The 11,624-nt window shown below is 47.6% G+C and overlaps 1 protein-coding gene and 1 long non-coding RNA gene across 5 annotated transcripts in view; both read right to left on the reverse strand.

The window, feature by feature from the left end:
* Positions 1-7,839, reverse strand: part of LOC127925203 (anoctamin-1-like) — a gene marked incomplete at both ends in the record, with an annotated part of 103,149 nt that extends 95,310 nt beyond the window's left edge. The window contains 2 exons of the mRNA XM_052510090.1: positions 7,584-7,628; positions 7,784-7,839. Coding sequence (XP_052366050.1) covers positions 7,584-7,628; positions 7,784-7,839 — 101 coding nt within the window. The remainder of the gene's footprint in view (positions 1-7,583; positions 7,629-7,783) is intronic.
* On the reverse strand, positions 5,828-7,388 carry LOC127925200 (uncharacterized). 4 transcript variants are annotated; one of them, XR_008120044.1, is made up of 3 exons: positions 7,058-7,388; positions 6,914-7,009; positions 5,828-6,335 (listed from the first exon to the last, which is right to left on the reverse strand). It is a non-coding gene; the product is annotated as an uncharacterized LOC127925200 (long non-coding RNA). The 4 variants fall into 4 exon arrangements; XR_008120043.1 differs by lacking the exon at positions 5,828-6,335 and adding an exon at positions 6,359-6,575; XR_008120042.1 differs by lacking the exon at positions 5,828-6,335 and adding an exon at positions 6,639-6,719.
* Positions 7,840-11,624: the final 3,785 nt, after the last annotated feature.

Raw genomic sequence — 11,624 nt, forward strand, 5'->3', positions numbered from 1 at the left:
TAGAGTCCAGACATCAGAGTAGAGTAGAGTCCAGACATCAGAGTAGAGTCCAGACATCAGAGTAGAGTAGAGTCCAGACATCAGAGTAGAGTAGAGTCCAGACATCAGAGTAGAGTCCAGTCCAGACATCAGAGTAGAGTCCAGTCATCAGAGTAGAGTCCAGTCCAGACATCAGAGTAGAGTAGAGTCCAGACATCAGAGTAGAGTCCAGTCCAGACATCAGAGTACAGTCCAGACATCAGAGTACAGTCCAGACATCAGAGTACAGTCCAGACATCAGAGTACAGTCCAGAGTACAGTCAGACATCAGAGTACAGTCCAGTCATCAGAGTAGAGTCCAGTCATCAGAGTAGAGTCCAGTCATCAGAGTAGAGTAGAGTCCAGTCATCAGAGTAGACAGTCCAGTCATCAGAGTAGAGTAGAGTCCAGACATCAGAGTAGAGTAGAGTCCAGACATCAGAGTAGAGTACAGTCCAGACATCAGAGTAGAGTCCAGTCCAGACATCAGAGTAGAGTCCAGACATCAGAGTAGAGTCCAGACATCAGAGTACAGTCCAGACATCAGAGTACAGTCCAGACATCAGAGTAGAGTAGAGTCCAGTCATCAGTAGAGTAGAGTCCAGTCATCAGAGTAGAGAGAGTCCAGTCATCAGAGTAGAGTAGAGTCCAGTCATCAGAGTAGAGTCCAGTCCAGTCATCAGAGTAGAGTCCAGACATCAGAGTACAGTCCAGACATCAGAGTAGAGTCCAGACATCAGAGTAGAGTAGAGTCCAGTCATCAGAGTAGAGTAGAGTCCAGTCATCAGAGTAGAGTAGAGTCCAGTCATCAGAGTAGAGTCCAGTCCAGTCATCAGAGTAGAGTCCAGACCAGACATCAGAGTAGAGTCCAGTCCAGACATCAGAGTCCAGTCCAGACATCAGAGTAGAGTCCAGACATCAGAGTAGAGTCCAGACATCAGAGTAGAGTCCAGACATCAGAGTAGAGTCCAGACATCAGAGTAGAGTCCAGACATCAGAGTAGAGTCCAGACATCAGAGTAGAGTCCAGACATCAGAGTAGAGTCCAGACATCAGAGTAGAGTCCAGACATCAGAGTAGAGTCCAGACATCAGAGTAGAGTCCAGACATCAGAGTAGAGTCCAGACATCAGAGTAGAGTAGAGTCCAGACATCAGAGTAGAGTAGAGTCCAGACATCAGAGTAGAGTAGAGTCCAGACATCAGAGTAGAGTAGAGTCCAGACATCAGAGTAGAGTCCAGACATCAGAGTAGAGTACAGTCCAGACATCAGAGTAGAGTCCAGACATCAGAGTAGAGTCCAGACATCAGTAGAGTAGAGTCCAGACATCAGAGTAGAGTACAGACATCAGAGTAGAGTCCAGTCCAGACATCAGAGTAGAGTCCAGACATCAGAGTAGAGTAGAGTCCAGACATCAGAGTAGAGTACAGTCCAGACATCAGAGTAGAGTCCAGACATCAGAGTAGAGTAGAGTACAGTCATCAGAGTAGAGTAGAGTACAGTCATCAGAGTAGAGTAGAGTACAGTCATCAGAGTAGAGTAGAGTCCAGACATCAGAGTAGAGTACAGTCCAGACATCAGAGTAGAGTCCAGTCCAGTCATCAGAGTAGAGTCCAGTCCAGACATCAGAGTAGAGTCCAGACATCAGAGTAGAGTCCAGACATCAGAGTAGAGTCCAGTCCAGACATCAGAGTAGAGTAGAGTCCAGACATCAGAGTAGAGTACAGTCCAGACATCAGAGTAGAGTACAGTCCAGACATCAGAGTAGAGTCCAGACATCAGAGTAGAGTCCAGACATCAGAGTACAGTCCAGACATCAGAGTACAGTCCAGACATCAGAGTAGAGTAGAGTCCAGTCCAGACATCAGAGTAGAGTACAGTCCAGACATCAGAGTAGAGTACAGTCCAGACATCAGAGTAGAGTCCAGTCCAGACATCAGAGTAGAGTCCAGTCCAGACATCAGAGTAGAGTCCAGTCCAGACATCAGAGTAGAGTCCAGACATCAGAGTACAGTCCAGACATCAGAGTACAGTCCAGACATCAGAGTACAGTCCAGACATCAGAGTAGAGTCCAGACATCAGAGTAGAGTCCAGACATCAGAGTAGAGTCCAGACATCAGAGTAGAGTCCAGACATCAGAGTAGAGTCCAGTCCAGACATCAGAGTAGAGTACAGTCCAGACATCAGAGTAGAGTACAGTCCAGACATCAGAGTAGAGTAGAGTCCAGACATCAGAGTAGAGTCCAGACATCAGAGTAGAGTCCAGTCATCAGAGTACAGTCCAGACATCAGAGAAGAGTCCAGACATCAGAGTAGAGTACAGTCCAGACATCAGAGTACAGTCCAGACATCAGAGTACAGTCCAGACATCAGAGTAGAGTCCAGACATCAGAGTAGAGTCCAGACATCAGAGTAGAGTCCAGACATCAGAGTAGAGTAGAGTCCAGACATCAGAGTAGAGTACAGTCCAGACATCAGAGTAGAGTCCAGACATCAGAGTAGAGTAGAGTCCAGACATCAGAGTAGAGTACAGTCCAGACATCAGAGTAGAGTACAGTCCAGACATCAGAGTAGAGTACAGTCCAGACATCAGAGTAGAGTAGAGTCCAGACATCAGAGTAGAGTCCAGTCCAGACATCAGAGTAGAGTACAGTCCAGACATCAGAGTAGAGTTCAGTCCAGACATCAGAGTAGAGTTCAGTCCAGACATCAGAGTAGAGTCCAGTCCAGACATCAGAGTAGAGTCAGTCCAGACATCAGAGTAGAGTCCAGTCCAGACATCAGAGTAGAGTCCAGACATCAGAGTAGAGTCCAGACATCAGAGTAGAGTACAGACATCAGAGTAGAGTCCAGACATCAGAGTAGAGTAGAGTCCAGACATCAGAGTAGAGTAGAGTCCAGACATCAGAGTAGAGTCCAGTCATCAGAGTAGAGTAGAGTCCAGTCATCAGAGTAGAGTAGAGTCCAGTCATCAGAGTAGAGTAGAGTCCAGTCATCAGAGTAGAGTAGAGTCCAGTCATCAGAGTAGAGTCCAGTCCAGTCATCAGAGTAGAGTCCAGTCCAGACATCAGAGTAGAGTCCAGACATCAGAGTAGAGTCAGTCCAGACATCAGAGTAGAGTCCAGACATCAGAGTAGAGTCCAGTCCAGACATCAGAGTAGAGTACAGACATCAGAGTAGAGTAGAGTCCAGACATCAGAGTAGAGTCCAGACATCAGAGTAGAGTCCAGTCCAGACATCAGAGTAGAGTACAGTCCAGACATCAGAGTAGAGTACAGACATCAGAGTAGAGTCCAGTCCAGACATCAGAGTAGAGTCCAGTCCAGACATCAGAGTAGAGTCCAGTCCAGACATCAGAGTAGAGTCCAGTCCAGACATCAGAGTAGAGTCCAGTCCAGACATCAGAGTAGAGTACAGTCCAGACATCAGAGTAGAGTCCAGTCCAGACATCAGAGTAGAGTCCAGACATCAGAGTAGAGTCCAGACATCAGAGTAGAGTCCAGACATCAGAGTAGAGTCCAGACATCAGAGTAGAGTCCAGACATCAGAGTAGAGTCCAGACATCAGAGTAGAGTCCAGACATCAGAGTAGAGTCCAGTCCAGACATCAGAGTAGAGTCCAGTCCAGACATCAGAGTAGAGTCCAGTCCAGACATCAGAGTAGAGTCCAGTCCAGACATCAGAGTAGAGTCCAGTCCAGACATCAGAGTAGAGTCCAGACATCAGAGTAGAGTCCAGTCCAGACATCAGAGTAGAGTTCAGTCCAGACATCAGAGTAGAGTACAGTCCAGACATCAGAGTAGAGTACAGTCCAGACATCAGAGTAGAGTACAGTCCAGACATCAGAGTAGAGTCCAGACATCAGAGTAGAGTCCAGACATCAGAGTAGAGTACAGTCCAGACATCAGAGTAGAGTCCAGACATCAGAGTAGAGTACAGACATCAGAGTAGAGTACAGACATCAGAGTAGAGTACAGACATCAGAGTAGAGTACAGACATCAGAGTAGAGTTCAGTCCAGTCATCAGAGTAGAGTAGAGTCCAGACATCAGAGTAGAGTAGAGTCCAGACATCAGAGTACAGTCCAGACATCAGAGTAGAGTACAGACATCAGAGTACAGTTCAGTACAGACATCAGAGTAGAGTTCAGTACAGTCATCAGAGTAGAGTACAGTCCAGACATAAGAGTAGAGTACAGTCCAGACATAAGAGTAGAGTAGAGTCCAGACATCCGAGTAGAGTAGAGTCATCAGAGTAGAGTAGAGTCCAGACATCAGAGTAGAGTAGAGTCCAGACATCAGAGTAGAGTCCAGACATCAGAGTAGAGTAGAGTCCAGACATCAGAGTAGAGTACAGTCCAGACATCAGAGTAGAGTCCAGTCCAGACATCAGAGTAGAGTCCAGTCCAGACATCAGAGTAGAGTCCAGTCCAGACATCAGAGTAGAGTCCAGACATCAGAGTAGAGTCCAGTCCAGACATCAGAGTAGAGTCCAGACATCAGAGTAGAGTAGAGTCCAGACATCAGAGTAGAGTAGAGTCCAGACATCAGAGTAGAGTCCAGACATCAGAGTAGAGTAGAGTCCAGACATCAGAGTAGAGTCCAGTCCAGACATCAGAGTAGAGTCCAGACATCAGAGTAGAGTCCAGACATCAGAGTAGAGTCCAGTCCAGACATCAGAGTAGAGTCCAGACATCAGAGTAGAGTACAGTCCAGACATCAGAGTAGAGTCCAGACATCAGAGTAGAGTCCAGTCCAGACATCAGAGTAGAGTACAGTCCAGACATCAGAGTAGAGTACAGTCCAGACATCAGAGTAGAGTACAGTCCAGACATCAGAGTAGAGTCCAGTCCAGACATCAGAGTACAGTCCAGACATCAGAGTACAGTCCAGACATCAGAGTACAGTCCAGACATCAGAGTAGAGTCCAGACATCAGAGTAGAGTCCAGACATCAGAGTAGAGTCCAGACATCAGAGTAGAGTCCAGACATCAGAGTAGAGTCCAGACATCAGAGTAGAGTCCAGACATCAGAGTACAGTCCAGACATCAGAGTAGAGTCCAGTCCAGACATCAGAGTAGAGTACAGTCCAGACATCAGAGTAGAGTCCAGACATCAGAGTAGAGTCCAGACATCAGAGTAGAGTACAGTCCAGACATCAGAGGAGAGTCCAGACATCAGAGTAGAGTAGAGTACAGTCATCAGAGTAGAGTCCAGTCCAGACATCAGAGTAGAGTAGAGTCCAGACATCAGAGTAGAGTAGAGTCCAGATATCAGAGTAGAGTAGAGTCCAGACATTAGAGTAGAGTCCAGACATCAGAGAAGAGTAGAGTCCAGTCATCAGAGTAGAGTCCAGTCCAGACATCAGAGTAGAGTCCAGTCCAGACATCAGAGTAGAGTACAGTCCAGACATCAGAGTAGAGTACAGTCCAGACATCAGAGTAGAGTACAGTCCAGACATCAGAGTACAGTCCAGTCCAGACATCAGAGTAGAGTCCAGACATCAGAGTAGAGTCCAGACATCAGAGTAGAGTAGAGTCCAGACATCAGAGTAGAGTAGAGTCAAGACATCAGAGTAGAGTAGAGTCCAGACATCAGAGTAGAGTCCAGACATCAGAGTAGAGACAATAGAGTAGAGTCCAGACATCAGAGTAGAGTCCAGACATCAGAGTAGAGTCCAGACATCAGAGTAGAGTACAGTCCAGACATCAGAGTAGAGTACAGTCCAGACATCAGAGTAGAGTCCAGACATCAGAGTAGAGTCCAGACATCAGAGTAGAGTCCAGACATCAGAGTAGAGTCCAGACATCAGAGTAGAGTCCAGACATCAGAGTAGAGTCCAGACATCAGAGTAGAGTCCAGACATCAGAGTAGAGTCCAGACATCAGAGTAGAGTCCAGACATCAGGATTTCCCAAACGTTTTTACTTCATGGCCCACCAATTGAGGTGTGTTATCGTGACCCAACGTAAGGGTTGAGTGTGAATAAGAAAAAAAACATATCGGCAGCAGAGAGAAAATTTAGCAGTTTTAAAGCTAAATCCTGTGACCCAGCTGGACCCACAAGTGGGTCCCAACCCCCAGTTTGGGAAGCACTGTAGTAGAGTAGTGTTACGGCCCCTCCCTGCTCTGTCTACTGGGTTTTGCTGTGCTTACTTCCTGCAGCAGATTGGTGGGCGGAGTAGGAGAGGTGGGCGGAGTAGGAGAGGTGGGCGGAGCTGGGAGGGTCGTCATGGCTGATGGGGTACACCTGTGACAGCTCAGCTGTGGCATAAAGCCACCGTTTCCCCATTCAGCAAGAGATTCCTCTCTCCACGCAGACCTTTGGTCGTTTCCCCATTCAGCAACAGATTCCTCTCTCCAAGCAGACCTTTGGTCGTTTCCCCATTCAGCAAGAGATTCCTCTCTCCATGCAGACCTTTGGTCGTTTCCCCATTCAGCAAGAGATTCCTCTCTCCAAGCAGACCTTTGGTCGTTTCCCCATTCAGCAAGAGATTCCTCTCTCCATGCAGACCTTTGGTCGTTTCCCCATTCAGCAAGAGATTCCTCTCTCCATGCAGACCTTTGGTCGTTTCCCCATTCAGCAAGAGATTCCTCTCCCCATGCAGACCTTTGGTCGTTTCCCCATTCAGCAAGAGATTCCTCTCTCCATGCAGACCTTTGGTCGTTTCCCCATTCAGCAAGAGATTCCTCTCTCCATGCAGACCTTTGGTCGTTTCCCCATTCAGCAAGAGATATAATATATAATAATATATGCCATTTAGCAGACGCTTTTATCCAAAGCGACTTACAGTCATGTGCATACATTCTACGTATGGGTGGTCCCGGGATCGAACCCACTACCCTGGCGTTACAAGCGCCATGCTCTACCAACTGAGCCACAGGACCACCCATGCAGACCTTTGGTCGTTTCCCCATTCAGCAAGAGATTCCTCTCTCCACGCAGACCTTTGGTCGTTTCCCCATTCAGCAAGAGATTCCTCTCTCCATGCAGACCTTTGGTCGTTTCTCCATTCAGCAAGAGATTCCTCTCTCCATGCAGACCTTTGGTCGTTTCCCCATTCAGCAAGAGATTCCTCTCTCCATGCAGACCTTTGGTCGTTTCCCCATTCAGCAAGAGATTCCTCTCTCCATGCAGACCTTTGGTCGTTTCCCCATTCAGCAAGAGATTCCTCTCTCCATGCAGACCTTTGGTCGTTTCCCCATTCAGCAAGAGATTCCTCTCCATGCAGACCTTTGGTCGTTTCCCCATTCAGCAAGAGATTCCTCTCTCCATGCAGACCTTTGGTCGTTTCCCCATTCAGCAAGAGATTCCTCTCTCCATTCAGACCTTTGGTCGTTTCGATGTGGTTTTGGCAGTTGACACCTAATTTACTGACCGTCATGCCTCATCTGATTATAGTTGAGTGTTTATTAATATTATAATATATTATTATTATATTATTTATGTATGAAATAAATTAATTTTGTATTCCTTCATTCAGTGTGTGGTTTCCCATTGTAACAAACAATCTTGAGCCAGGTTGTAGCAACAGTATATTATAGTATCGTACAGTAGAGCAGTAGTTACCTGTCTGTCATTCCTCTCAGAGTGACCCACGACCTTATAATCCCCCTGCAGAGAGGGGAGGAGTCAGACAGACCAATCACATCACAATTAGAAAGCTCACAGTGTATTACAGTTTGCGTTATCAATAGCAACATTATCACGAGGTTAACAGTAACATCATCACAAATACTGTATGTGCAGCTGGAAGGACAGGAACTTACATCATGGAGAGGGAAGGCTGAATCATAGACACCTTTAGCTATTAATGTGGTGATGCCTGAGAGAGAAAGAGGGACAGGTGTCGGTTACTCAATGTATCAACAAACTCATCTAATATTAGTGAGAGATGCTTCAGTGATCTGTATCAGCTTTCCCATTCAGAGAGGAGAGAATAGGGCAGGGCAGGAGAGGAGCGGGCAGGAAATGAGAGGAGCGGGCAGGAAATGAGAGGAGCGGGCAGGAAATGAGAGGAGCGGGCAGGAAATGAGAGGAGCGGGCAGGAAATGAGAGGAGTGGGCAGGAAATGAGAGGAGCGGGCAGGAAATGCGAGGAGCGGGCAGGAGAGGAGCGGGCAGGAAATGAGAGGAGCGGGCAGGAAATGAGAGGAGCGGGCAGGAAATGAGAGGGGCGGGCAGGAAATGAGAGGGGCGGGCAGGAGAGGAGCGGGCAGGAAATGAGAGGAGCGGGCAGGAAATGAGAGGAGCGGGAAGGAAATGAGAGGAGCGGGAAGGAAATGAGAGGGCGGGAAGGAAATGAGAGGAGCGGGAAGAAATGAGAGGAAGCTCAGTGGGAACAGCTTTAACTAATTGATTCATTACCTCATGAACTAATTAACAAGACCTCACGAAGCCAGAAACATCACAGTGATTAGCTTCACCAACGAGCCAATCACAGCACAGCTACAGGGACCACAACTCCCACATGCCTCTGCTTCAATCTCAGCCTGACCCCACAACACACTTCAGGAGAGGAGAGGACGATAAAGGGAACTGGGAAGAGAGGAGGACGATAAAGGGAACTGGGAAGAGAGGAGGACGATAAAGGGAACTGGGAAGAGAGGAGGGCGATAAAGGGAACTGGGAAGAGAGGAGGACGATAAAGGGAACTGGGAAGAGAGGAGGACGATAAAGGGAACTGGGAAGAGAGGAGGCGATAAAGGGAACTGGGAAGAGAGGAGAGCGATAAAGGGAACTGGGAAGAGAGGAGGCGATAAAGGGAACTGGGAAGAGAGGAGGGCGATAAAGGGAACTGGGAAGAGAGGAGGACGATAAAGGGAACTGGGAAGAGAGGAGGACGATAAAGGGAACTGGGAAAGAGGAGGACAATAAAGGAACTGGGAAGAGAGGAGGACAATAAAGGGAACTGGGAAGAGAGGAGGACAATAAAGGGAACTGGGAAGAGAGGAGGACAATAAAGGGAACTGGGAAGAGGAGGACGATAAAGGGAACTGGAAAGAGGAGGACAATAAAGGGAACTGGGAAGAGGAGGAGAGGACGATAAAGGGCACTGGGAAGAGAGGAGGACAATAAAGGGCACTGGGAAGAGGAGGACAATAAAGGGCACTGGGAAAGAGGAGGACAATAAAGGGAACTGGGAAGAGAGGAGGAAGGGCGATAAAGGGAACTGGGAAGAGAGGAGGACAATAAAGGGAACTGGGAAGAGGAGGAGGACAATAAAGGGAACTGGGAAGAGGAGGAGGACAATAAAGGGAACTGGGAAGAGGAGGAGGACAATAAAGGGAACTGGGAAGAGGAGGAGGACAATAAAGGGAACTGGGAAGAGGAGGAGGACAATAAAGGGAACTGGGAAGAGGAGGAGGACAATAAAGGGAACTGGGAAGAGGAGGAGGACAATAAAGGGAACTGGGAAGAGGAGGAGGACAATAAGGGAACTGGGAAGAGGAGGAGGACAATAAGGGAACTGGGAAGAGGAGGAGGACAATAAAGGGAACTGGGAAGAGAGGAGGAGAGGACGATAAAGGGAACTGGGAAGAGAGGAGGAGAGGACGATAAAGGGAACTGGGAAGAGAGGGAGGACGATAAAGGGAACTGGGAAGAGAGGAGGAGAGGACGATAAAGGGAACTGGGAAGAGAGGAGGAGAGGACGATAAAGGGAACTGGGAAGAGAGGAGGAGAGGACGATAAAGGGAACTGGGAAGAGAGGAGGAGAGGACGATAAAGGGAACTGGGAAGAGGAGGACAATAAAGGGAACTGGGAAGAGGAGGACAATAAAGGGAACTGGGAAGAGGAGGACAATAAAGGGAACTGGGAAGAGGAGGACAATAAAGGGAACTGGGAAGAGAGGAGGAGAGGGAGAGAGGCTCAGGCGAAGAGGAAGAAAACAGAGGTGTGTCCTAATATGTATAATACCGTGCATAAAATGGTCCATTTGAGAAGCACTCTGTGCTAATGTTCCTGCATTAACATTTCCTTTTACCAATACAGACGAAACAAGATTGCTTTATGTAGTTAACGTTTTACTTTATAATTATCAGCTGGCAATACGTGAATTCTATTCATCTAGCTCGCCATCTAGTTTTACATGTGAAAACACCGAAAACTAATGCTGATAATGGACAGATCGACATTTTGCTTTGGGAGGAGGAGGTAGCGTGTCATTTATTGGACAGGGTAGCGTGTAATTTATTGGACAGGGTAGCGTGTCATTTATTGGACAGGGTAGAGTGTCATTTATTGGACAGGGTAGAGTGTCATTTATTGGACAGGGTAGCGTGTCATTTATTGGACAGGTAGCGTGTCATTTATTGGACAGGGTAGCGTGTCATTTATTGAACAGGGTAGCGTGTTATTTATTGGACAGGGTAGCGTGTCATTTATTGGACAGGGTAGCGTGTCATTTATTGGACAGGGTAGCGTGTCATTTATTGACAGGGTAGCGTGTTATTTATTGGACAGGGGAGTGTCATTTATTGGACAGGGTAGCGTGTCATTTATTGGACAGGGTAGAGTGTCATTTATTGGACAGAGTAGCGTGTCATTTATTGGACGGGGTAGCGTGTCATTTATTGGACAGGGTAGCGTGTCATTTATTGGACAGGGTAAGTGTCATTTATTGGACAGGGTAGAGTGTCATTTATTGGACAGGGTAGCGTGTCATTTATTGGACAGGGTAGCGTGTCATTTATTGAACAGGGTAGCGTGTCATTTATTGGACAGGAGTAGCGTGTCATTTATTGGACAGGTAGCGTGTCATTTATTGGACAGGGTAGCGTGTCATTTATTGGACAGGGTAGCGTGTTATTTATTGGACAGGGTAGCGTGTCATTTATTGGACAGGGTAAGTGTCATTTATTGGACAGGGTAGCGTGTCATTTATTGGACAGGGTAGCGTGTCATTTATTGGACAGGGTAGCGTGTCATTTATTGGACAGGGTAGCGTGTCATTTATTGGACAGGGTAGCGTGTTATTTATTGGACAGGGTAGCGTGTCATTTATTGGACAGGAGTAGCGTGTCATTTATTGAACAGGGTAGCGTGTTGGACCTTTATTGAGGAAGCGTGTCCATGGAGTAACACCAATCACTCACTGTACCCCTGTCTGGACCTGTACTGAGGAACCATGGAGAACACCAATCACTCACTGTTCCCTGTCTGGACCTGTACTGAGGAACCATGGAGAACACCAATCACTCACTGTTCCCCTGTCTGGACCTGTACTGAGGAACCATGGAGAACACCAATCACTCACTGTTCCCCTGTCTGGACCTGTACTGAGAACCAGAGAACACCAATCACTCACTGTACCCCTGTCTGGACCTGTACTGAGGAACCATGGAGAACACCAATGCTCACTGTTCCCCTGTCTGGATTATTACTGAGAACCATGGAGATGGAATTATGGAGAACACCAATCACTCACTGTACCCCCTGTCTGGACCTGTACTGAGGAACCATGGAGAACACCAATCACTCACTGTACCCCTGTCTGGACCTGTACTGAGAACCATGGAGAACACCAATCACTCACTGTACCCCTGTCTGGACCTGTACTGAGGAACCATGGAGAAACACCAATCACTCACTGTTCCCCTGTCTGGACCT

Source organism: Oncorhynchus keta, unplaced genomic scaffold (genome assembly GCF_023373465.1).
Source record: "Oncorhynchus keta strain PuntledgeMale-10-30-2019 unplaced genomic scaffold, Oket_V2 Un_contig_5276_pilon_pilon, whole genome shotgun sequence".
Taxonomy (NCBI): Eukaryota; Metazoa; Chordata; class Actinopteri; order Salmoniformes; family Salmonidae; genus Oncorhynchus; species Oncorhynchus keta.